The following is a 27,009-nucleotide window of genomic DNA, read 5'->3' on the forward strand; positions in this document are numbered from 1 at the left end:
CGCCCCCTCCCCTTCTCTTACCCCTTAGAGCTCCCTGAACACCAAGGCCTTGGATCTCCCTGGGTGAGAAAGGAGGGGCTAGACAGATACAAAGTCTTCAAAGGAGCCCTCCACTCAGTCCAACATCCGCTCCTCCCAGCTGACTGAGAAATGCTAGGTTTGACTGAACAAATAACAGTAATTAAAGTCCATTTCCTGAACTGCCTACCCTTTAAGCCTGTTTGCCAATAAGAGTTGATTTAGTATGTGCATCAGCCTGGTTTTGTGGTCCATTGTGTTTGATTTTGATGCTGAGGTGCTTGCTGGTCTTCACAGTCCAAGGCTGGTAAAGAACTCTCTGTTTATAGTTTTAAAAAGCAGAGAGCACACCACTGCCAACTTGAGTAAGTGACTTATTTCATTAAAAAGAATGCACCAGGAAAACCTCTAGGCTTCCTTCTGTCCCCGACCTCACTTGCATAGGACATGCCCTCATGAATACAAAAATAAGGTGAAAGATGGGGCGAGGGGCTATATAAGAACATTTTTACTTCTGTTGGTATTTTGATAGAAAAAATACAATTCATAGGCTCCTTTATTTGGCCCTGGTTCCTTTTGCAAATGTATTTTAAGAACATTAACAGGAAGTTTCTCAAGTGGTGGAGTATGTTTGAGGGGCGAGGGTCAGTTGCATGTGTGCCATAGTTCCCTGCCAGTTGTTGCCGTCGAGGCAGCCTGTACCAGAATCAGAGCATCCCCGCCTCTCCCCCGATGCTGCCCCAGGGTTTGTGCCAGCTGGTCTTGTCATGGGGACCTGGATAGAAGAGGGTAGAGGGGATGCTGATAAAATCCACTGGGTGTCTGGGCAGACAGCCTCAGTCGAAAAAGCAAATCAATTGCTGATATTTACTTGGGAAAGGCACACACCTCTTGATTCATTCCTTCCTCTTCAAGCTAGAAGTGGGAGAAGGATTTCTAGGATGAAAGGAGACAAGAACTGGAAAGAAGTCTTTCTGAAGTTTCGAGTGACTGATGGATGATGAAATTAAATGTGAGACAGTGTTTCCTTTGCTGGAGGAAAACAGTGCAGCTGTTACTTCAGCTCCAAGAAATAGATGCTAAACGAGGACTTTTCGCGGCCACCAGGCTTTCATCCAGAAAGATGGAGTGAGCGAGAGGGATGAGTGAGGGTGACCGTGTACGAGGGGCGTGAGCGCTGCGTTTCCCCAGGAGAATCAGGAGTCTGCACCATTGTGGGCCTTACCCTCCCTGTTCCCTTCCTCCTCCTGCCTGAGCCGATGCCACCTCTGCTGTCCACATAGGGCCATGGGTTTACCAAACCAGGCCCATCATCTGACATTTGTTTCCAATTTATCTATTCATTTTATGCGAAAACAGATTTGAAGTGTCACCTTTATTTGGCATTTTTGGGAATGGTAAAGAATAGGATTTTCTAAAAGTCTGACTGCTGGAAAATCTAAGGTAGGTGGTGCGTGCAAGTTTTCCCTGTACAGAGCCACTGAGGCTAGACCGCCCTTCACAGAGAGGGATCTTGTCACTGGGCAGTGAGTCAAAGGTGTCTTTTGAGGAGTGGCCCCCTTCTGTGGCATGGAAGGGAGAGTGGCCAGCAGTTGACCCTGCATGTAGGTTGTGTGTGGGATAAGGGATGGGACTTTTCTTGCTGTCTGCTTCCTAGAGGAGGGGAGGTATATCAAAGGGTTGGGCATTTAGCAACCATAGCCTGTAGCTGTTCAAGAACATTCAGTTTTGTGGCCAGTCCAGGGTTAATTCAGTGTGTCAGGCCAGTGTTTCATTTTAGCTGTTATTAAGGAATCCTTTCAAAGTGTACTACACATTTAGACATGTACTGCCTTCTTGCTAGGTCATCAGAACATTGTTTAAACTTGTTCACGGCAACTTCATTTAATTGTTTTGAATGTGTTAAAATATCGCACTATAGATACAGAAGTCTGTGAACCAAAGGCTGAGTTATTAGCTCATCCTTCCTCCAGATTGCTGAGTTATTTTAACTGGTGTAATTTTTGCTGGTTCACTAATTCCCATCACTGGATTTGTCCTTGAGTCAAATCACCTAACCTTTCTGGGCCTCAGATTTTATATCAGGAAAATGAAAGGACTGGATTAGATCTAAGACTTTCAACCTAGAAGTTATGACATGTCTCAGTTTGGGTAGAATTTTTAGGGTGCTGAATTTGATTCAAACCCACTAGACTATAAGCTTCATGAGGACAGGGACTATACTGCTAGGTCCTAGAACAGCGCCTGGTCACTAGTAAGCATTTGATAAATGTTTGTTGTACCGATATATAAGTACCTTTGTAGTAGTATAGTGCATCCACATTTTATACGTTGGAATTGCACGTAGCATTTCATTTGACTCAGTTGCACTGCTAACTCCTTGGAAGTACCGGCCCACCTGAGCTCTGATGTCCTACCTGTGAAATGAGCTCATTTCAGTTCTCTGAAGGGGTTTAGAACAGGCCTCTCCACAATGAACCACTTTGGCATGTGGATCCTTTTGAGCTGAAGAAAACTGAGACCCTGCGGCCCAAGATAAACTTTTACCTCTCTCTTAAAGAATTTAAACTGAGGGGCCTTGCCCATAGAGTTTTCACCAGAAATAACTTTTTATTACCTACCTATCTATAGGGCAGACAATTTCTAATTACTGAACATCTGCTCTTCTTATTATCATCTTGCAATGACCTTCCTTCCCTCTGAAGCCCCAATGTAATCCTTAGTTCAGAATGTCATATATACCTCATGTATGTGAGTTCCCATACATGTGTATGTAATTAATTTTTGTTATTTCCTCTCATTAATCTGTCTTAATTAGATTTATTAGACCAGCCAAAAGAACCTGGGAGGGTAGAAGAAAGTTTCATCCTCCCCCACATCCCCATCCCAGAGCATACTTGGATCTAGTTGGCAGTTGGCTCTGTGGTCTCCGTCACCAGACTATAAAGAAAGCATTCTGTGGCTTGGCAAGGTTTGTGGATTGGGCTGGCATAAAGCACCTCTTGGAAAGGGCTTGGCAGATTTCTCCATTGCAGCATAATCTCTGTGACACAATCAGGCAAATTTGGAGTTTTGTGTTTCATTAACTTCTTGTTTGATAAGCTCTTATAAAGTAGAAGAACCAGGATTGTTTTCCTTCTTATTTTGATGAGATTTAAAGCTAACTTTTTAAAATGAGCACTTTAAACCTATGAGCATTTTCTTATATCCTACGCTTTTTCATTTTGAATTTCAAGGTTTCATTTTCTTACACCATTTTCTCCCCGCTCTGGAATTCGCTTAACTCCTCTTTCTCAGCCCTGTTCAGCGGCAGGTATTTGTGGCTTCGGAGGGTACAAATGAGTGTTCTGACCCTCGTGTGTTCCTTGGGGGAAGTAAAGATGGCTTTAGCTTCCAGGCACGTGGGAGGAGTGCTTCTGCACACATGGAACAGCTTTTCCCCCTGTTGCTAGGATGCTCACTTGGATTCAGATCTTAGGAGTCTTATTTCGAAAAGTATTTTCCTTCAACAGATGCATTTATTGTCCACACTAGAGCAGAAAATGAAAAGATTGTTATCGATCAAATATTAATGATTTGATCCCATCTCCCTCTTATATCTTCACTCTTTCCATATTGACCTGATGGACTGAAGAGAGAACGAGCATCTCTGGAGAGTTGGAAGATGACTGTGATGTTGCAGATGATGAGAACAGCTGGCTTTTGTCGTTGTTGTACTCTGTGCCAGGCTCCGTGCTCAGAACTTTTCCTGAATTGTCTTAATTTAATCCTCTTATCAACCCTGTGAAGTAGGTATTTTTATCTCCATTTTTACAAATGAAGTAATTGAGACCTAGAGAGGTTAAGAAGTAATCCAAGGCCACATCACCAGGCAGTGAGTTTGAGAACTCAGACAGCCTGACTCCACAGCTCTTGCTCTTAACTCAGTGGATCTCAACAGACAGGGGGAAGGCAATTGTCTGAGATGGTCATTCTTATGTATATCTTTGTACTCTTGCTTAGTGATGGTAGAAACAAGGTCTCTTGTTTATTGCTGCATTCCCAGAAATTAACACTAGATACAGCAGATATGTAGTATAATAAGAATTAATTGAGTGAACGAATGGCCTGGCTGTTTCTATAGGATTAGGAATAGGGCTTTTAATGTGGAGTAGGACTTGTTGGTGAGGTGGGGAGCTTGGTGATGGGGGTGGTTGAGCTGCTTGGGGCAGGGCTCTAATAAAGGTCACCCAGGTCCACAGAGGCCAGAGGTTGCCTGGGATAGCTGAAGGGGCCCAGAAATGGAGATGCCTTCTCCAGATATTTGTTGAATGCTTACTGTACACCCGAGGACAGGAAAGAAAAACTACTTTGTCTCTGGCCACCTCTTCTTTCATAGCCAGTTTCCTTTGTGTAGGAAACCAAGGTTTCAGGACTGTGTTACTTGTCCTGTTCACCTTTCTCTGCCAGGAGTAAGTAGAGCAGAATGGTTAAAAGTCTATCAGATTCAAATCCCACCTACCAGCTTTCTGACCTTAAGTTGCTTAACCTCACTGAGCCTCAGTCTCAGCACTGTAAAGTGGGGATCATACAATAACTAATAATAATATTTATATCTTGCAGAGAGTAAGAGGTGACGAAGTGTTAATTACTGTTAGCTAATATTATTATGGATTAAGTAAGCTTTAATGGGTTGCTCTATATTATTTTGTAGAGAGAGAAATCCACAGCATAATATGTGTTGAGTTTGCTGAAACATTTTGTGAATTAGGGACTACCTGCAACTCTGCTGGTGGTACAGGAAGATATTCTTTTATCAAGTAGAAGAATTCCCTATTTTTGTTCTCCTGGCTTTCAAGTCCCATCAGTCCCTTGCATAGTTACCAGGAAAGGACAGCACCTGGCACCATGGGGTCAAGAGTTGCTATTTACCGCCACCACTGCCTTTTTATTATGGTGGAAAAAACGGTCTATATAAATCAATGGGGAGCTGTTTCTGAGCTTGGAGGGAAGAGAACGAGCTGCAAAATGTTGGAGGTGGTGTCCAGAATTTAAATGAATATTACTATCAAAGTAGAATTCATTGCGTCTCTGCTGACCACCAGTGATTCGTAGGTAATCCTAAAGCTTCAAAGGAGAAGAAAGGAAAGTGGTCCATAACAGTCATTGTACGGATAGTGTTGTATATTCCTGAAAGGTGTGGAAACCTAAATATGTTTAAAAGATAGAGAGTATCGTTTAAAGAAAAATTTTGAACCCAGTTTTACATCTTTCATGTTTTTCTTCTATTTTTTTTGATATAATGACCCCCAGCATGCCGAGGAACACCTGGGTTCTACTTCTGACACTTCAGTTTTTGAGGAGCCTTCCTCCTGCTGCCCTCTCCCCCTGCCCCTTATTGAGGAACAGTGTTAGAATTAACGCAGTTAAAAATCTCTTCTCTCCTTCCTCTGTTCTGCAAGGGCTCCTGCTTTCCCAAGTCAGGAGGAGGGACCCAGTGAAGGGAGGTGTCAGAGGGGAAGATTTCTTTCCTGTTGCAGTTTGGCCTTAGTTTACATGCACTAAAGCCAACTTGGCTCTCCAGAGCCCTCAAGGAATAAGTCTTTCTGAGTGAATGTTTTCCACATTGTCGAGGAATTTACATGCCCAAACGCTGAAACTAAAGCATTGAAACTAAAAAATGTGACCCAGGTTTTGGGATGATTCTTGTGACAGAAGTGTCACACCTCTGTACTTTGTTGCCTCCCCAAGTGGAATGAAGGGAACATGGCTTAGTGTGATGCCTGGACCATCGTGACGAATGTGAGTGATGGCAGCACTGTGTGAGCTACGCCTCGCAGACCATACACCATGAAGCAATAGGATAATGCTCACACCACCTGTGCGGTGCTTGAAGCGCCTTTGACTACTCCACAGCTCAGGTCTTCTCTTTGTCATTGATTTTTTTTTTCTTTCTTGCTTTGAGGTTGTTAACTCATGAGCTTGTCTCTTGCAGTTTGTTTTTCAATATCTAAGAATTTATGGGCAGTAGGGATGTCAGATCACCTCTTGCAAGTGTGACAAGAGTGAAGCATGGATGCCACCCTGCCTATGGCAGATGGTACTCATTGATCGTTGAATTTTCCTTACTGAGACATTCAGCCTGAGAACCCACCTCAGCACAGCATTCCCAGACACCACTGTCACGATGAGTTGAAGGCGAGATGAAACCTATTTATTTACCTACTGTCTGTTGTCTGTCTTCTTAGCTCCTTAAATTTACAGATAGAGAACCAAGACCCAGAGAGGGACTTAACCAGAGCAGCAAAGAGTGAGAATCCAGTTCCTCTGGTACTCAGACCTGTGTTCTTCCCACCAGTTAGTCCCTCCGAGACCCTATGGCTTAAGAACCTGGTATCCAAGCCCGTTTTAACTCTGAAAATAAGACTGACCGGAGAGAGAGAAGGGCTTATTAGTTCGATAACATGGTATGTGTGACACATGCAGATTATGACTCTTGTTTGATTTTCTTCCTGATTCTTTGCTATTTCCAGTTGTTGTTGTTGCCAACTGAGAATTCTAGGTAGTAAGGAAATTATGCTTTCTAATTTGACAGAAGAGCCTTGACATTACTAGCAGCCCTAACTCATACTTCTCTGATCTTTTCTTCTTATGCCTAGGATCAGACCTTAGAATAGTCTGTGCCCAAGGGCAGTGGGGAGGACAGGGAGGAAGACTAATGTTTATTTATTATGGGGCGTGTGTGTGTGCGCATGCACGCACGCATGTACACGCTGTGAGGGACCCTTAGAGAGGAGAAGAAAAATAACACTTGCGGGTGAGGCCCAGCTCTAGGTAGCAGCAAGCAGCTGGCTTATCCTTTCACTTTGACTCTTGCCCTGGCAAGGACAAAGCTCCTTGTATTTGGAAAAGCCTTTGCTATTCATGCTGTTGCTATTTCAAAGGAAGTTAGCCAGAGGGAGGGTGTGAAGGGCTCTTTGAACTTTTTCTTTTTTACTATGTTTGAGGAGAGGAATGTTCTTCAGGAAGAAAAAAAAATCACATGAGTCAGTGCCACATTTGCAAATGCTTATATATCCTCAGACACAGTTGTTTTTCTTAAATAGTCACTTTTCCCTTTAAAAATTATAACAATAATATAAACAGTAATATAAATTATAACAGTAATATAAGCAGTAAAAACCCAAGCAGAGCATAACGGCGAAGGTAGATATCTTTTTTAACTCCTTATGTCTAGGCCGTTTATCTACAGATAAACGATGTTAGTGATCATTATAGACACACACACACACACACACACACTTCCATACCTCAAACATAAAGGTATGCATATATGTGAAAAATTAGGGCATAATGAGTGTGTTAGTTTTCTGTGGCTGTCATAACAAAGTACTACAATCGGGGTGACTTAAACAACAGAAATTTAATTTCTCAAAGTTCTAGAAGCTAAGTAAGAAATAAAGGAATTAGAAGGGTTGGTCTCTTCTGGGGCCTCTCTCCTGGGCTTGTAAATGACTTGTCTTCTTCCTGTGTCCTCACATGGTGTTCTTTCTATGAATCTGTGCCCTAATCTTGTCTTCCAAGGATAGTAGACATATTGGACTAGGGCCCACTCCGATGACCTTGTTTAACCTTAATTACCTCTCTAGAGACCCTATTTCCAAATATTCTGAGGTGCTGAAGGTTAGGACTTCAACATATGAATTTTGGGGGTGGGGAACAGGGGGATGACAATTCAGCCAATAACTGACTTAATCTTATAACTATATTGTATTATATAGATAGCCTTAATTCATTTTTCTAGTCCCTGTGTAGCTGTAGAATAAGACTCTTTCCCTACAAACTCATACTTAAGTATCTGTGCCCGGCGTAAGTGTCCATGCAGGATGAACTTCTGGAAGAACTGTAACCATCACCTTCCAAAGAGATTGTCCTGGTCCCTTCCTAAATGTATAATAATTTCTTGTGGAAAAGGAGACTGTGCTGTATCTACAAGTTAAAGCCCTAGTACTTTGTGATATAATGCTGGTGTGAGAAATTCAGAGTGTGGCACATGACTCGTGCCCTTGGCCTCGTGGAATGGGATTGCTAGGGATTGCTAGCCCCTTTGAGAAGTTTTGTCATTATGACTTTGCCATGGGTTATTCGTTCTGCATCCATTTCTTGGGCCATTGATGGGCACTGTTTTGTTCATTTCTCTATTGGTGTTTTTTAACAGACTTCATTTTTTTAGAGCAGTTTTAGGTTCACAGAAAGATTGAAAGGAAGGTATAGAGATTTCTCATACACTCTCTGCCCCACGCGTGCACAGGCCTCCCTCATTAAAGTCCTCCTTCACTAAAGTGGTACAATTGAAGAACCTGTAGTGACAGATCAGTATTATCGAAAGTCCGTAACTTAGATGAGGGTTTACTCTTGGTGTTGTACATTCTACATTTGTTTTTTATACCCTGACTTGTTCGATAAAAGGTTTTGTCTCTCTTGAGCCAGGGGTGACAAGATACTGGCACTTCTCTTCAAGTTTGTGACAGCCCTGGAAGTTAGGCTGGCCAGAAATTGATTTTTCCAGTTTTGAAGGTGAGGATCAGGGGAGTGGCATGCTCAGAGTAATAAAGCTGAAAGTGGCAGGTGCGGAATGAGAACCCATTTTTTTCTAAATTTTGCTTTTCCAGAATGAAGTAGGAAGTCAGTAGGGCTGTAAGATTTCCCTAGATGCTAATATAACATTTATATTATGGATGCTGTTCTGAATTTCTACTTGATGTATATATCAGTGTTTATTTAGCTAAAGATAATGCACTTGATCCCTTGGGTATTGGCATAGTTTGCGTTGATAAATAATTTTCAGGCTAGTAGAAAAAGACAATTGAATTTCAATATCAGGCATGTCTGTATATATACATCATCTGTCTGTCTGTCTGTTACCTCATACCATCGCATTTTATATATAGAGAAAGTGAACGTAAGGAAGTTTGACAAGTCAGATCCGTAGAGTGCCGCAAGACTTTAATGATACAATAGGATTAAACCAATGTGATTTTCTTTTTACATTTTCCATATTCACATGCCTCTGTCCCTTGTTTGTCTTTAAGTTGAAAATGCTGCTTTTATTATATAAGGCCAATACAACTAGTTCTGAGTTCAATCGTGCATCTCTATATTGTTCAGAGTGTTACTCCTGTTATATTGAAGACAGTCACTTCCAAGGGTCATCAGGTCGTGGCTTTCCTGTGGGTGTCATCATCTGTCATACCCGCTCCCCATTTCACATAAAGTTGACAGATCACTCTAGGAAATTAAGACCTTCTTCCAGGCCCCAGAGGAAGCATAATATTCTTCCACACTTTATGTACCAGAAGCAACAAAGTTCTGAAAGAGACACAAAGATATCACAGGTGTCCCAGCTTATCAGTATACTGTTTCATCATTTTCAGAACAAAGTATATTACAATGGAGCCCTAATTTGTATTATAATTGGTTATTACAAGATATTGCACAAGGACACAACATGATTCTCAAGATGCAAGGTCACTGCCAGAACAGCCCCTCAACTAGTAAGTGGAGAGCTCACCCCAGGTGCAGAGAGTTGCTTCCTGTATTCCAATGCTTTTGAAATAATAGTGCTTTGCAAGATCAGCACTGATTATAAGTGTTCCCAATTCTGAGACAGTTTCCATTGCGCATCTGGTAGAATTAAAAGACTTCCTGATTTAATCTTACTGTAGTTAGTATATTAATTAGTGTTATTTCATGTTGTGAGAATTGTTTTTCATTATTCAGTTTAGTTCAGGAGAGAATACAGAATTTGGGCCAAAATTATAACCAGATTACAACCAATTCTCTAAGCTAAAGAAAGTAATTGCCTATCTTAACAAAGATGCAATAATTTTCTTCATATGACCTTGTACTGTTTTGTGAACTGCATTATTAAAAATCATGAGCTTAGCAAAAATATTTACAAGCCAACTCATCAAAACAGGCATTTGGCCAATAAGAATTTATTTTCACAATAATAAAACTTTAGATTTTAGATTTATTTAAGGCTGTTTGCACATGTTTATAGGATATTTAGTTTAACAGGTGACAAGACAGCCTTCCCCTAGGTAAGGCCCTGGCCTAAACACATTTGCATTACTTATATAGAAAGAAGACAGCATTAAACTCGAAAACTTTTGACTTGTGGCACTGGATGATGATCTACATGGGGCATCTTTCAAAAGCTACAATTAAGGATCGACCTAGCTTTTCAGCAGTACAAGCTTGATTGAAGTCTTCTAGCCCATTTGCTTGACATTAGTGTTTTATACTTTGACATTTCTTTTTGATTGCATCTTTGGATCTCGCATAGATCGTATTCTCAGAGGTGCTAGCTCTGGTGGCAACAACAACAAAAAACCCATTAACTCCTCCTTTCTGGATTCCTTAATTTCATAGCTTGCATCATATAAAGCATAGCAACAGCCTTTCTTGGGAACCATTTCCACAAAATGCTTGAAAGGATTAGTTATGATTATACCAAAATCTGCAACCAAGACCTCTTTGCCTTCTTCTACAGTGATGCACTTTTTGTCTGCAGAGACAAAAAATAACAGCTTCTTTCTTTTCTTGATCTTTTTTTTTTTCTTGTGTGGAAAACTTCCATACTTTCATTAAAAATGCTGTACTTCATCAGCAACTTTCACTCCTCAGGCCATCCACGGTGGCGGTCGTGGGGATGCAGGGTAGGCAGCCGCCTGCACGAGTCTGCTGAGCATCTTCACAGCAGCGGGTCTGAGCAGCCGAGCCTGTTTGTCTGTCTTTAAAAGACCAGTTAGGCTCGTGTTATATATGTATCTGTTAATTTTTATCTTCTGTGGAGATAGCAAGTTTAAATGTCGATTCTGCTGTGGGAAAGTTCTATCTGTATTTCTTTTCCTACATAGGATATTTTGTTTATCACATTTGAATTTGAAATACAGTTAGACTAGTTATCATAGAACTAAAGCATTAACAACAAATGAAGGAGGCAGTTGGGAAAGAATTTGGAAGGCTGAGGAGGAGGGAGGCAGGGCCCAGAGAGAAAGGAATTTGGGCATGTCAGTGGAAAGAGGTTGGTAGAATCGGGGATAGAAAATATGAATGAGTGAATTGTAAAGGAAGGTGACCCATAATGACATGACACAAGCAGTAGTGTTAGGATCCCACTTATGTGATCTGTTAGCTTATGCCAAGTAGAATGACTTATTGGACAAAGCGGTGGCCTGTACTTATGAAGCAAGAAGATGACTACGTTTCCAAGATCTGTCATACCTAACACCTTTATGATGGCAACTTGTTGTCTTATACCTGTATACCTATGATCTCTTCTCATTGTAAGTGATGTTTATAGTGTGGCATTCTAATTGATGCTTGTTTTGAAGCATCTTGAAATTCCTTCGAAATTATTATGAAAAGTGAATTGTTAGGTTGTAGGTTTTATATAGGCCGTAGTATAATGCATGTAGGGTTCTTTGATATTTGCAGTTTATGGGAATCTCTTTTGTAGAATTCCCTATTGCTAAACAGAAATCTCTCCCTAACACTGGGTGTGGCAGATTAGGTCATCCAAGAGACCACAACATAAATATTGTTATCACCCCTTCTTTATAAATGAGGAGTCTTAAAAGAGTTAGTAATTTGCTCATGGGTCAGAGCTAGAAGGTGGCAGGCCCAAGCCCCAACCCCAGGTACTGGTAACTTTGAGCTTGAGCTTTTAACAACTCTATAATCTATTGCTCAGTGCTTTAATAAAGATCTAGTTTCCTTTTAGGGCAGTGGAGATACTCTGTATGATGTTATAATGATGGATATATGTCATTATACATTTGTCCAAAAACAGTGAATATATAGTGAGTTCTTAGGTAAACCATGGTCTTTGGATGATTGTGATTTTCTGTGCTAAAAAAGTGTACCATTCCAGTGAGTGATACCGATAATGGGGGAGGCCGTGCATGTGTGGGAGTAAGGGGTACGTGGGAAATCTCTGTGCCGCTGTCTCAATTTTATTGTGAACCTAAAACCACTTTTTAAAAAGTCTTTAAAAAGAAAAAATACCAGACCCCAAACCAAAAACTTAATTCCTATTTTATTTAATATTCCCAAGTTATGTCTAGTTGTATTGACCAATGAAGCCCAATCAAAGATAAAAAGGAGCTAGCTTCCCCAAAGAAAAGATGTGTGTACCATTCATTAGTGGTACAGTGGGAGCTCTCTGCTCCTCTGTGCCCATGCCTCACTCATTGGCCTAAAAATCTACCGTTAAGGGCATGAAGCTGTGGTAAATAATGCCTGTGTAAGAGGCGCCTATTGCTTTTGAGCTTCAAATTAGATGCTCCCATTACTTCCTGCAGAGGAGGATGGATGCAAGCATCTGTAGCCTTTACATCACTACATGTTCCTAGGTGTTCGTACAATTCATTCTTTGGCTCATGGATTTTGACAGGTCCCTTACTTGGGCTTGACTTCCTGTTTTTCATGTTCTCCTCACCTCACTTTGGCCTTTTTCTAGTTCTTAGCATTGTCTCTTGCTCTTAGCTGATCTGAAAAATCTTTGTTTTGCCTAAGAAGAGTAATGATTATAATGCTTCAGGTGAATTGTGCCTTTTCTATTAAATTATCTAACATCTCCCAAGCCGGATAATTTCATTAAAGACAATATTAGACCAATTTTGGTGAAAGCTTTGTTAACACATTAAACCATTTCTGCATGTTCCATGGTTAGGATGGCTCGGTAGAATGGTAGCCTGAAAGATCAGGCGTTAATAGGTTTGTAAAGCAGCGGTTTAAGAGGATGTTTTGTGTTCTTTTCCTAGTTGGCCTGTTGCTGTGGGTCTGCTGGCTGCTCCCTCTGCTGTGGCTGCTGCCCCAAGATCCGACAGTCCCGGAGCACCCGCTTCATGTACGCACTCTACTTCATTCTCGTCTCTGTCCTCTGCTGCATGATGATGTCACAGACCGTAGCTAATGAGATGAAAGAACACGTAAGTCTGCCACTTTTCCATTTTCCCATTTCTGATGGTTGATGCAGTGTATGGGAAATATCCAGTTTAGGGATGGGCCCACCCCTGAATTGTCACTTTAGGTACACTCGCTCTTTGAACCTTCTGGGAAGCCTCTTCATTTCTGCCAAGCAGAAGAACATTCAATATCTTTATCTTTAGTAGTAATACAGATGCAATCTGATGCTTTTTTTGGAGAGGACTGCGTGTTTTGTCTTAGCCTTGTTTATAGCTGTTCCTGATGAGATATATGTCTTTTCTTGTGGACTTTTATTTTTCTCTTGTTCTAAGGATGGCTGCCAGTATCTCAAGTAGTAGCTATTAAAAACACTTAATTTGGCTTTCATGGGAAGTGTGATAAAATTTATGATAATCCCACAGATAATGAGGTGTGGGCTACAGGGTGATTTTTATTGTTCTGGGTCTGTCACTTGTGGGTTGGGTATCTCCAGGGACGAAGGATGGATTTATAGCCATTTCTTGGGCATTGTACACAGAGGTAGGCCTGGTATGTGATGCAGAGACACGTATAGGACCTTTTCCTGGAATTGCCTTTAATAGCCTCTTAATCAGCCAGATTACCAGGAGGGAGTATGTTGGGATTTTGAGGGAGTCTAGTAAATAACAGCATCTTTACCCTCCCAAGTTCTGAACAAATTGACCAAAAAAAAAAAGAAAAAAAGGCTACAATGTCAGCAAGTAGCTACCAACATCACCTTTATCCCTTGTAGAGCTAATGTGGCTCGTATCTGCAAGGAAGCGGGCATCCTACTGCTGAACCCAAAACGAATCAGACTAACTCACCTGGGAGGCCCACCCCAGGGGCTTCCTCTGCAGGGGCACAGTGTGTGGGGAAGAGTAGCAGGTGTGCTCCCAGGGGCAGCTTTCATCCATGGAAAAGGAGGAGAGAAAAGGCTAGCTGGGCAAACCTCATCTGCTCTTGTAGACCTACTGCCCAGTACTCATGGAACCCCTCCACAGTGGAGATGGCATCCCAGGAGCAACTCTGAGGAATTGTTTGTTCTCTCCAAGCTTATGCTAAAACTACATGTTATTTTATATACACTCAAGTGCTTCAAAGCAACCATTTTCTTAAAAGCATTGACATGTTCTCATCCATTAGTTAAAGTAGGCCCTTCGGAGTTTTCTGTTGAGTAATGCTTTTATAATTGTGGTTGTGTGGTCTGGAATATACCAGAACTACTGTCAAAACTTGTAAAATTAAGATTTTCTTCTGATTGCTTTTAACAGTGGATCTCTACTCAGTAAGGCACTGTAGTGGAAGCTACAGGGCATTTGAACTTGTGAGAAACGGACCTGATAATCTGGAAGATGAGATACAATGTCTTCTGAGGCATAAAACAGGTAGAAATTAATAAGCGTCATATGAGAGGATACACAAAGTGCTGTGGAAGTTTGAAGGCAGAGAGACCAAGAACTGAGGCTTCCTCATTTGTAGTCTACACTGAATTTCACTCTGTCTTGGTGGTGTCTGCTCCTGATTCTCTCCCTTTTGCCATGGTTTAATCTTGTACATTTGTGACAAGAAGTTTGAGAGGAGCAATACTTAAAGGGTAGTTTTAACTCTTATTCTGGAGGTCCATTTAATCTCCCACTTACTACCTTTGTTTTTCAAGTAACTTAATGTTCTTTTTTTAAATCCAACAAGCATTGGCTTTGGGGCGCCTGTGGTACTGTGGTAGGAACTCTCAGGGTGGACCAGATGTCTATGATATGATCTCCGCTCTTAAGTTTTCAGTCTTGGTAGAATTAAGCTTTGGATCCAAGAAAGAAAATTTGAAACTATACAAATATGTGGTATCTCTTAGTGGTAAATCCTTCAGAAACATTGTTATTGGAAGTAGAGATAATTTGGGAGCCACAGGTATATATTTTAGGATACAATTTTCATAATAATTTAAACATTTGATTAGCATCCAAGTAACCTGCCCCATGAAACAGTCCCTAAAATCTCCTGCCAGTATCTATGTTTTCTGGCTATTTGTAGAACATTTAAGAAACAGAAGGTGTTGACTGGTGTTGCTAGGGAAGCTTTCATGAAAGGAGTGACTTGTGGGATAATAATAAGTATTTTAATAATATTTACTGGGTGATACCAGGTGCCAGGTTTTATTCGGAACCTTTACCAGTATCATCTCAGATCATCACTGCTCTACTCATCTAAGCAGTAGGTACTGTCATTATCCCTTCTCTACTGATGAGAAGCCTGAGACATTAAGTCTCCAGCTCTAAGTGATGGAGTTGGGGTTCGAACCCAGGCTGAATGTGTTCTTAGTGACTAGGCTGTGTAGACAGAAGAAAAACGAACAAGAACAAGGCATATGTAGAAGGACAGAGAGTAGACTTGAGATGTGAGTAGGTGAAATGACTGAATCTCACAGGAATTTCAGTGCTGTGACTCATTTGACGATGGTCTGATGGCAAATGGAAAGCCATGATAGATTCTTGAATAGGAGGCTGTTGTAGAAACACATATTTAAGAGGCGAACCCAGCAGTGGAGTGTGTGCAGTATGATTTGACGTCAGAGCAAAGGAAGGGAGAGAGGGGAAGGGGCTCTCATAAATGGGAGCCTCACAGAGACTCTTAGAAACGTTTCTATGTCTGTTCCCTGAATGTACTTATTTAAAAATGGTTTGGCTGGGCTTCCTGCATAGGGAATGAAGTCCCTGTGGGTGAAATCAATCCTTTTCCATCTTTAGGGCCTCATAGGGGGCCAGCCATCTGGTCACAAAGTCAGCTTGTTTCATGGCCTATAGAATAGATGCTGACCTCATCCTCAGGCGGTGCTTGGAGGTGGGTGTTGAAAGGTCCCCTTGTGGGGATACACACTGGGCTTCTGCTGCAGTCCTCACCCCCTCATTGTTGGCCTGTGGAAATGTTTGAGGTTGTGATCGGAGGAGGAGAAAGCGTGTATACTTGTAGTGCCCTGGACGGGAGTGTGTAATTGCCTTCCACCCAGCATTCATGTGCAATGGATGGGAGCTCTGTCCAGAGACACGTGGGCCTTTGGTATGTGGGTTAAGACCATGAAGGCAGCTCCCTTTTCACTTATTTTAAGTTTGCCTTGGTTTCAGAATGCACCCTGTGTTTAACTTTGAGTGAGAAGGAACTACAAGGAGCTGATCTGCCAAACTTTGTCCTGCTTCTTTTTACTAGTGACACCTCTTTCCCATGAGAACTTTGGCTCAGAGAAAGCTCTACTATGGTGATCGAAAGCTCTACTATGGTGATTTTTGTCTCCTCCTGGAGTATTTTTCCCATCTCAAAATGTGTAGGAGCCATTTTATTGCAAATCATTTTTGTCAGCAACCATGTAATTCAGGCAGGTATAGTCTTGAGATATTTGATGCCTGGGGAATTAAAAATCCATTTTAGAATGTAGAATGCCAAGGAAAAAAAAGGTGAGAGATTTAAGCCTCCTGATCTGCATCACTAAATCAAGATGTAATGTCTAGGTTTGGAGGGAAATGATGACACTTTGAAGTTCGGGTACCCAGGGAGGCTATACGGGCATTTTGGGAGGGAGGAGAAAGGAAGGTTCTCTTGTTTTCTGTGGATGAGGGGTCTCTAAAACCAACCCTGCCTTGGAGAAGGGAGGACACGTGACTCATGTGGCCCTCAGGCCTTATTCCCTGCGAGCTGAGCTCAGTACGCCAGGCCACGGTGGGAAGAGCTTTACATGTTCCTGACCTGGCATCTTAGATCCGTTTTCTCTATCCACTTGGTTCTTGGGCTGTTCTGCTTCATCGAGATGGGTCGTGAGTAGTGCCTGAGATGGCTGAATCTTTGCCCCCACCCCCTGAACCCAAACACATCTTCCATATTGGAAGACTGTTTTTTTGTGTGTTATATGTTTGTTTTAAATTTAAATTTTGAAGAATTATTCTTGTATCTAGAGGAGAGGCAACTAAAAATGTTTATTTTGATAGCGGTCTCTTTTTGTTCCCCCATTTGTTTTAGAAATGTTTTGTTTGTAATCTTGCTCATTTTAAGAAACATGTTTTACTTTACACGTTATTCTCTGCTGCCAGATTTGGGTCAGTTTTCCTTTGAGTGAGTAGTTATGCAGAAACTGTACTCTTGTGATGGTTACCCTCACCCTGGATGAAAGATCTTTCTGGTTCTGTTAAGCACAGGGTGATAATATTGCACGGTGGTGTGGGCCTTCAAAGGAACATTGGGCAAAACCTAACAGGATCTGGACAGAAGGGGACTCATGGCTGCAGTTTCCTCCATCTTAAAAGCAGCTCCTGATTTCCATTCTCTTCCTGGACTTGATAAAAGTCAGCAGTCCGGTGTTCAGAGCCTGGCTCGCGCCCCACCCATTAGCCAGTGCCATGCCCGGAGATTTCAGATGAGCCTGAACTCTCCTAGCCTAGGTGTTGTAAAATGGCCTACAGGCTCTTGTTGGGGCAGAAGATTTTTTTTTTTAATTTTAATTTAAATTTTCTTGCCTTTAGAAAGGCTAGTGTGCTAAAGCTCACCATAGGCCCCATCCCTGGACGTTTCCTTCCAGCATCTCTCACACATTTTCCCTTTTCTTCTTGCCGGAGAAGAAGGGCATTTGGATTTGGAACTCCTGAAATAACTTAAATCCTTTGAGTTCACAAGTTTCTGAAAGGTCTGTAAATATCAAAGAGGACAGAGGGCTCTTACCTCACCCATTAGGGTGGGCAGTTTGGAAGCTGCTGAGTGTGCTGAAGGATCTTTGCAAATCTACATGCATAGCCCCAGGCCAAGACCTGAGAAGCTCTTCTCGAGCATAACTAGTCCACCCCTTTGTGTGCTGGAATTTGGTATTTTTATGCAAGTAACTAGAAGTCGTCCTGATCACTGTGGTCCACTAGGCTTGCACTCAATTTCAGGACTGATGTCAGGTGGAGGTGGGATACTGACTTGGACCTAAACCAGGCTCCATAGTCCCCAAGTTTCAGTCATCACTCCCCAATTCCCCCCCTTTTAAATACATATTCTAATCACACTCTCTACATTTATCATAAAATCCAAAATTCTCCAGGGAAGGGAAAAGGATTGGATGTTGAGGCTGCTAACTGTGGATTTAGGTAAGCAGGAGGCTCTTAAAAGATTTTTCTCCATTCAGAAAATCCAGTCATAATACATTCCCTAGGGATGATATATAAACTTTTTTTTTGGTCTGTATATTTTTCACTGTTTATTGTCTTCAACAGAAGGAGAAAGGAGATGCAGTGATTGGAAGTTCACGCATATTAGTAGTATTAATATAAGTTTATGTGGAAGTAGATGAAAGTAAAATAAAGAAGGATTCTTTGTAGCCAGTCTGATCCCAAGGCCAGGGTGATATCTTCTTATCCGTCACTCAGAACAAAGTGCTCATCTCTCTGCCTGAGCCATAAACATCGCCCTCTGATTTTTTCATTTTCGGGCTTTTTCATTTCTGGCATTAGTTTTCTATATATACATCTGCATTAGAGCAAGTATTATTTGTGAGAAATACTTTATTTCCCTGTGCTAGTTACAGGGTATTAAAAAATACATTAAACAAAGTTACTAGTTAAAGGATCTAGTTAAAGAGATAAAAAACAGAAAAAAGAATGCAGCTCACATTTATGCTAAGTGTTCCGTGCTGTGAAGAGATAGCAAATATGCAGTGTTAAGAAGAGAAAATAATGATCTCTTTTAGGGTATAATTTGAGTAAAATGTTAGAATTTTTTTTACAGTGGAAGAACCTTAAGTCATAATTCGATTCAACCCCCTCATTGACAGGTGAGAATGTGGCCAAGGGAAGGAAGTGGTTTGTCTAAGGCTGTGACACTAGGCAGAAGTGGAACTGGCATCTCCAGGACTGCTGGCTGCCTGGCTGCCTGGCTGTCTGGCCAATGCCTTTCCTGCCCGTGTGACTTAAATTTGGCTGTTGTGTAGACGTTCGTGCAAGTAACAGGGAAAGGCTTAGCACATTTATCCTTCCTCCTGATTATTAATCTTTTTTCTGGAGCCACTAGTGAGAGAGAAGTCTTTCTTCTGGAAATAATGCCACCTTGGGCCTTTAGCAGCTTTCTTAGCAAATCCTCGTCTGCCCCCTTCCCATTATGAAAGCCAAAAGCTAGGCTCAAGGGACCAGCAAATAGGGGCAACTGCAAATATAGTGTTTATTTACTCAGAGGCTTTGCATGTAAAATAGAAACTGCCTTCAGGTTGTGTTTGGTGTAACCACCTTTTCAAAGTAAACAAACATCACTAATGAAAACATAATCCATTTTTTTCTGAAACACCATGCAGTTTGTCCCAGCATAGAATGGCAGGTATTTATGCTAAAGCTGGAAAGACTGGGCGCTAGTTTTAATTTTGGTGTTTACTGGTCGAATGTTAAGAGAACTGTGTACCTGAGACCTAACCTCAAGCTTCGATATGAAGCTTTGAACTCTAGAGTAGAACTCTCCGTTCTTAGCTGCTGTTTTAGTTATTGTGTTAGAGCAATTGTCAAATTAGTGCGTGCGCACGCGTGTGTGTCTGATTCAGTTCTTTGATTTTGGAGCATTTAAAAAATTCGTCTAGAATGAAATGCTTTTCAAAGGTTCTTTTAGTGAAGAGCAGCTGAGTTTGTTGTACTTTGGCACCTCACATAGGTCAAATGTAAAGTGTATCAGTGAGTACCTTTGAGATTAAAAGTAGGTTTGGACCATCAAACCTCAAGGCCTTTGTAGAATATGGAGAGAAATTCTCATTGCGGCTTAATCAGAGTTTGTCTGTGGGGAGCTAATACTGAGCTTCCACCTTTTAGATCCTCCCAGGTTTCCAAACAGTTTTATCTTTGGTCTAAATTCCATCCAGACATAACACCCTGTGGGAGAAAACAGAGTCCCAGCAACCCTCCCATCCCTGGCTCCTCGCATTGCTGGGGCCTCGCCCTCCATACACAAGTGAATGCTGGGAAACGATGGTGGGAAATAGTTTTGTACTACAGGCAGTGATTTGAACTAATGGGTATCCCGCTGAGAGTCTTTTTTTTTGAGTCTGAACCAAAGACAAAGAGGTTTGATCCTTGTCCAGCAATAATGAGCTTCCCAGGAGCCAGAAAATGAGAAACAATAGTCATTGTCCTTGGTCTGCAGGATCCATTACCCAGAAGCTTGGAGTGGGAATCAGACCTTTACAGTATCTCAGTTTCAGGATTGTGCTGGCTGTGGGAGGGGGAAAATGATGAGATGTGAGAACTGAAGTTTTCCTAAACCCTTTTTCTGTTATCATCAAAAGCATCTATCTGTTAAGCAACTGTCCACAGATGGGGTCTTGGAACATTTTGCAGATAAGTAGGACAGACAGTAGCTTACAGTTGGAAATGAACAGTTCTGTTGTTATAAACATGGGGCCAAAGGGAACAGACAAATGGCACAACACACAACCAAGTAAGAGACAGTAGCCTTAGAAAGTTTGGGAGCAGGAAACAGATATTGTGAATAATTGAGTCTTGATACTTTAGAGTTCTACTCTAAAGTTCAATCAAAAGTAGGTGATTGTGTTACTTGGTTAAACTGTAATCTGAGTTCATGTTTAAAAAAATCTTTTAAGCCATGTAATCCCTCTCTCCTCTTTTCCTTCCTTCCTTCTTAGGTAACCCCCTCCACCCTCTCTCCTTCCTTTCTTCCTTTCTTCTTAGGTACCAAGTACCCTGTGAGGTGCTGGGGATGAAATCGATAGCAAATCATAAAAGATTACTTGAATTAGCTTTTAGTCAAGCTTGTTAAATTATCCTTCTTATGAGCCATAGCTCCCCTGCGAAGGGAAGCAGAGTTTGCCAGCCCCCAGTTATGCCTTTCCTATATAGATTTAAAGCTGGTTATGGGAAAACAAAAGACTCAGAAAAAAACCTTTGACCTTCACCAGACTGCCTAGACAGAATTTAAATGGATATCTGCTCCAGGAGGGAGATACAAGCAGACATTTGTTTGCCAAACATTTGCTTTTCCAACTCCATGCTTTCCTATCCTTTGAAGTCTCAAATCACAGCCCCGACTTCTTAGCTTAGAAATGGCATATAAACTTTAGCTACCCAATACTTCTTTGGGCCTCTGTTCTTATGGCCTCCAAATATGCATTCATGTAATAGACTTTGTACACTTTCTCCTGTTAATCTGGCTCTGTTGTTTGATTATTAGCCCAGCTAGAAAAACTTAAAACATGAGAGGAAGAATACCTTTTGCCTCACAGCTGGCTGTCATGATTTCTGTTTAAAGATTAGGAGCAAATACAGCCACGTCCCGGAACCTGAAGATCTACCTGTAAAACAGAGTTCAGGCAATATATTGCTTGACATAAGGAAAGAATGTAGCTTGTTAAGCCCAAGAGGGTAGATCTTTTGTTCTGCTCTTAAAGTGCTATCACTCACTCACAATCTCAAGATGGGCTACGGAACTCTGGTTTGTTTGGAAACAGGAAGACCCATTGGCCGCAGTAATGGAGACCCCAAACAGGATGAGCCAGAGGAGAAATAAATCAGATTTACTCTTTTCCTGTCTAGGAAAAAAAGTGCAGCTTGCTGCCAGCGTTAATTTAACATCATGCATAGGAATGCTATGTTTCCTAGGATTTGACACTTTCAGATATTGAGAATTACTATATTTTGTAAATGGAAATACCAGTACTAAAAAGAGAATGCTATAAATAGAATGATGTCATTTTTTCCCCAAAGATTATCAATATATTAGAACGATGCAATAATAATAATAAGCAAGATACTTTGTGGCAAACTTTGGGGGGTACGGTTAGGACTGTGATCTGCGAGTCACATCGGGGTTAATGATGCAGCCGCGAGCACCACTGGTTGGTATTCTCAGGGCAAATGGGAAATGGATTAAAATCATGGAACCTTACATCATAGCTGACCAATAATACAGCCCACGACCCTGAACCCCTTACTCCTGACTCTTGCCCTTAAAAGACCCTGTTTGCATACCATTGGTGAACTTGGGTCTTTGAGCATCAGCTGCCCCATTCTCTTTCCATCAGTACCTTTGAAATATATGCTCTTTCCTTTTACTGCAACCTGGTGTTAGTTTATTTGGCTGTCTGTGCGCCAGGCAAACAGACCCTACTTTTGTATTGACAACAGAGATGTGGGTGTAAGTAACATACAGTCATTGTCCTTAGAGAACTGGACCTCAAGTAGGGGAAAAAGAGACCAGTTTGGTAAATATATGCAGAAGGATCCCCCAGCCCTAGACTGGGTGTGCCCATAGTTGTGTTTGAAAGCTTAAAGATATGTGAACTTCATTAGGGACTATAAGAGCTGGTGAAGTCAACTTAACTGTCACTTTTTTTGACCTTTGGGCTGCATTAGAACTCCAGAATGTTTTCTCTCTTTCATTCTTGGAGATTGGGATTTGAGGTGAGGTAGGAGGTAAAAGGGAATCAACCCCTTTAAAGCAGGGCTGAGCTTAATCACAAGGGGATTGGTTATTTTGAGGGTGTGGTTTTTAAATTTTGGCGAGGCTGTTTCTACAGTCTTAAAATAAGTCTAAAATTATCTTTTGACATGCCGGCTTTCATCAGTGTGGGTTTTATTTTTGGTTCCACATGCTGTGTTTGCATAACAGATGCAGAGGTTTTATTTTTTCCCTGTTAGAGCTATTGAGGGCTTCTACATGCCATTGGCACCCACAGGCATGTCCTCCTCCATTCCCTCTACCACCCCTCCAGAAAACTTTTTGCATGCAGAGAAATTAAAATACTTAATTTGCTGCTCTAAAAATAACATCTGGAAGATGCACAGTTGTATTCATTTAAAGGACGAGTTCCATTTTGGGACAGCGGTGAGCCCTGTGGAGAAGGGAAAGAGTCTAAGTGGAGGCGAGAAGGCAAGGCCGAGCACAGAGACACTCAGATGTCAGAATGAGCTGCAGTGCTGTCTGCTGCTCCTTTGGCTTTTGATTTATAAAAATAAGTTATCACCAGTTGCCATTTGCCTTTGAGATGTTAATTTATACTTGAGCAGTTTTTCACAACTTTGGAGCTATTCCTCCTGCTGGTACAGGGATGGGTGAACTTTCCCTGTAAAGAGCCAGCTAGAAAACATTTTTGGCTTTGAGGGCCATGTGGTCTCTAGCAACTACTCAACTCTGCCATTGTAGAGTAAAAGCAGCCAAAACAATATGCCAGCAAATGAGCGTGGCTGTGTTCCAATAAAACTTTATTCACATAAATAGGAGCTATCTAGATTTGACCCACGGGCTATTTGCTGACTCCTGTGTTAGACCCGTGGCTCTCTGCATGTCACATGCAGTTGAATTCTCCCCTTCTCTCTGAAGGGGAATTCAAGTGACCCAAACTTTGTGCTGAGGATACCAGAATACTTGCTTAAGTTGCTGTGACTGTGAACCACATGCTGGGTCGATTACGCAAGAATAATGTAACAATAAATTTAGCGTGACATGTTTGACAGTATATATATCTTATTCTGTATGGCCTTTAGAAATATGTGGTAAATCATTCACAGGTAAAGATAATTAGTATTTTTTTTCTTTTTCTTTTTTTTTTTTTTTTACGTAGCCAAATCAAGCAATTTGATGGTTGGGAAGAAGTGGAGATGAAGAAATGAGTATGTGTGTACCCTTATTCTCTTCCTGTTAGGGATTCCCCAAATCCGGGTCCAGTAGTTGGTAAAATGGGAAAGATGCTGAGCCAGAAACTTAAATGTCTGACATGTCCTGGACCTCAGTACTAGAATTGGAGAACAAGTAACTAGGGCCTCTTAGAATCATGAGATTATAGGTAGAGGCCAATACTTCGTGGGGGCAGGGTATTAGATTCCCATGTCCCACTGAAGGTAAAAATAGTTAAAATTAACCATGAAAGTGCTTGAAATATCTATGAAGTAGAGCAGTTTTATGGATACAGCAAACATATGGTAAACAAATCCTTGCCTTGCCAGGGGTACCTAAAAACAATAGACACAGAAGGGAATCTAACTGACTTCTTTGGATCCTCTCTACCACACCTAATTCATATGCTAACATGAACAGCTCCCTTCCTTTAAGAAGGTTTTTCTACCTGAATTCCTTTAGGCAGGTAAGGGGAAGGTTAAAAAAAAAAAAATCTCTTCTGAGTTTGTTGGACTTCGATTGTTTTCGACCTTAAATAATCTACATGCCAAGGTGGCGGCACCTTCTTTGGAGACTTGTCATGGCCCCCTACACAGAGAGATACAAACAATGCAGACAAAACCCATTGTGCATTATTTATAATAGCGGAAAAATCAGAAACAACCTAAAAGCCTGCCAGTTGGGTAGCAGAAACTAAACAGTGATTGGCTTAGACTGTGGAATTCTATGTAGTAGTTAAAAAGGATGCAAATAGATTTATGTGTTGAATAGGCAACAATCTGCAAGACAGTGTAGAATAACAGCTAAGGGTCTAGAAGGATATTCATGCAACTGCAACACTGTTAACCTCTGGGAAGCAGTCAAGTTACAATTGGGCTAGTAATGGTCAGGAGATTCTGTTTTCTGTATCTTTATTGTAATTTACATTTTCTTTGGCAACAAGAATATAGTTATGTATTCCTTATATAATTGCAAATAAATAAAATTTAGGAATGGTCCTTGGACCCTTACTTTTCTAGCTAGATTTCTGGAAAGCACAGGTAAAAGACCCACTTCCTGACCCAGAAGGTCACTTCCTGACCCATACCCCAAACCCCTGACCATGTCATTAGCCATCTGCAGTCCAGCTTTCTTCTTAGCTCTAGAGAATATTCTGATCAATGTCCAAAATGACTCCCTGCTGTCAAATTCAATGTTTCTTCTCAGTCCTCATTACATTGGCAGTATTTGACATTGCAGACCACACTCTGCTTCATGAAGGACACTCTTTCAACCTCGTTCTGGTTCTGTACTTTTTCAGTTTCTTCTTTGGGTTCTTTTTATTCTTCCATCCTTGGAATGTTAACATTCCACAGGGTTCTGGGCTGTGCTCACCTCTGACTCCCTCTCTCTTCTCCACTTGCATTCCTTCCTCTCCAGGTTTATTTACTCTCATTGAGTGCTCTCTTTGTGTTCTCCGCTGGTCAATACCGAATTTCTACTTCTAGTTTTCCTATCTCTCTGGAGCACCACACGTTTGCTTAACCATCTGTTCATACTTCCCTTTGATACAGGCACCTACACCCTGAAACTGCTCTTCCCCTGTGATTCCCGTGACACCACTGGTCTGCCATTGGGTCAGCTGCCAAGATAGACACCAGGGTTGCAAACCCTGGGTGCCTCTGCCTTTACGTACAGGCCACATCAAATCAGCAAACTGAATCTTTCCATCCCTTGGTTCCCAATCTCCACTGTTGTTGCTTCATTGAAGAGTTCCATAAGTTTTCAATGAAATTAACTCTCGTATCTCCTTCAAGATCAGTCATTGGTATGGTTTTTGTTTGTACATTGCACTTTCAATATTACCTAATTTTCTAAATGGAGATTGACATCAGCTGATCCCTATTCCTTTTCTATGCAAGAGCCTTTCATTCCATCATAATGTTTACAGTTGATTAGAGCTGATTTCTGACTGTCTAATAATATTTGTGGCTGTTTGACTCCGATGAAATGCTTGTGGTGAAGAAGCTGTGAGCATGCTTTTGAGATTCTGAAGAGTTATTAATTGGGGCATTAAGTTCCTGATTTTAGAGGTGGCAGGATCAAATAAAACCAGTCTCAGGAATTTTAGTTCCTCTTGTGGCTTTTAATAATGACAGATATAAACTTTTCTTGTAAAAATGTTTAGAAACCCGAACAAAAGAGAAGCAAGTACTGGTAGTTGTTTCTGTTTTCTAAATAGTCCTCACATCCTACGAAGGGCCTCAAAGATAATAACTTACTGAGAAATGAGCCTTAGTTGCATAGAGGCTGTCTGTGGGAGGATGAAAGCAGATTTTAGCATTCCCCATTTCATAGCTTCTGTCCATTGGTAGGTAACAGATAGACATCGTTGTTGTGGACCCTGGAATTACCCCACAGAGAAAAATGAATTGTTTAGAAAGTTTGAGGACACGTGGAATATCAGAGAGGGGAGAAGCAGAGTAAGAAAAGCTCTTGGTTTTGAAATTTATTTTCCCATAAGAGATTTTAAACAGTACTCGAAGATCTAGTTCTTCTAGTTTTCATGCTGTTACTCATGGTGAGCTGCCCAAAGCTTTCTTTGCATCTCATTCTCATCCAGTGCCCTAAAAAGTTTGATAAAATGAAATGTAAGAATCATTAGCTTTGTTAATATACCATTTCCTCATCTCTCCCAAATAAGACTTCGAGATTATAGGAACATGATTCTCATCTTCCTCTTTTCCTTTTTCTGTAAGAACCATTCCAAAAGTCTATACTTTATTTCTGAGTTTGTAGCACCTGGGCTTCTGGCCCAGGATTAGACCCTTAGGACTTTCTGTAGTTCTTCTATCGTTTCTGTATAATTATTTGCCTGCTATGGAAGTTGTTTGGGCATAGCTAGCATCTCTTCTATGTGGATTTTCTTCTGGTTCCCATCCTTTTGAGCTTAACACTGGCATTGATGTTTTGAACATTTCTTCCATGATTTGGGAGTTCAGATATATTTTCTTCTGGGTGGTGATTAGGTCTCCGAAAGACAAATAAGTATTTGGAACTCAGTTCTTATATTCATGCGCCAGGGAAGGATTCATCTTATGAAAAGGAAAAAGATACGCTATATTTTTCAATACATAGCCTTTGGTAGAATGAACGGAGTATTTACAGAGTTTTAAGATGCTCATTTCTCCCATGTAAATCAGAATGCATCATCCCGTCAGTGGTTCATGTAATGTGCTTAACTTCCTCCCCCAAAAGCTTTTTAAATAAAAAAGATAGTACTTTAGAATTAAGGAAATTTACTTAATGGCTACTGTGGATTAGGAACTATGGCCAGTAGTAGTGCTTTACAAGGATTAGCTAATTTACTTTTCAGCACAACTTCACAAGGTAGCCAGCAGTATTATTTCATTGTAC

General features: G+C 41.2%; 1 protein-coding gene and 1 pseudogene across 3 annotated transcripts in view; one reads left to right on the forward strand and one right to left on the reverse strand.

Moving 5' to 3' along the window:
• SERINC5 (serine incorporator 5) overlaps nucleotides 1-27,009 on the forward strand; it is a 166,566-nt gene that overhangs the window by 107,744 nt on the left and 31,813 nt on the right. For all 3 annotated transcript variants that reach the window (XM_036225293.1, XM_036225292.1, XM_016118865.2), the window contains one exon: nucleotides 12,828-12,995. In XM_036225293.1, coding sequence (XP_036081186.1) covers nucleotides 12,912-12,995 — 84 coding nt within the window. In that variant the 5' untranslated portion in view covers nucleotides 12,828-12,911. The remainder of the gene's footprint in view (nucleotides 1-12,827; nucleotides 12,996-27,009) is intronic.
• Nucleotides 10,146-12,491, reverse strand: LOC118606668 (annotated as a pseudogene).

The sequence above is a fragment of the Rousettus aegyptiacus genome, unplaced genomic scaffold (genome assembly GCF_014176215.1).
Source record: "Rousettus aegyptiacus isolate mRouAeg1 unplaced genomic scaffold, mRouAeg1.p scaffold_m13_p_8, whole genome shotgun sequence".
Lineage (NCBI taxonomy): Eukaryota > Metazoa > Chordata > Mammalia > Chiroptera > Pteropodidae > Rousettus > Rousettus aegyptiacus.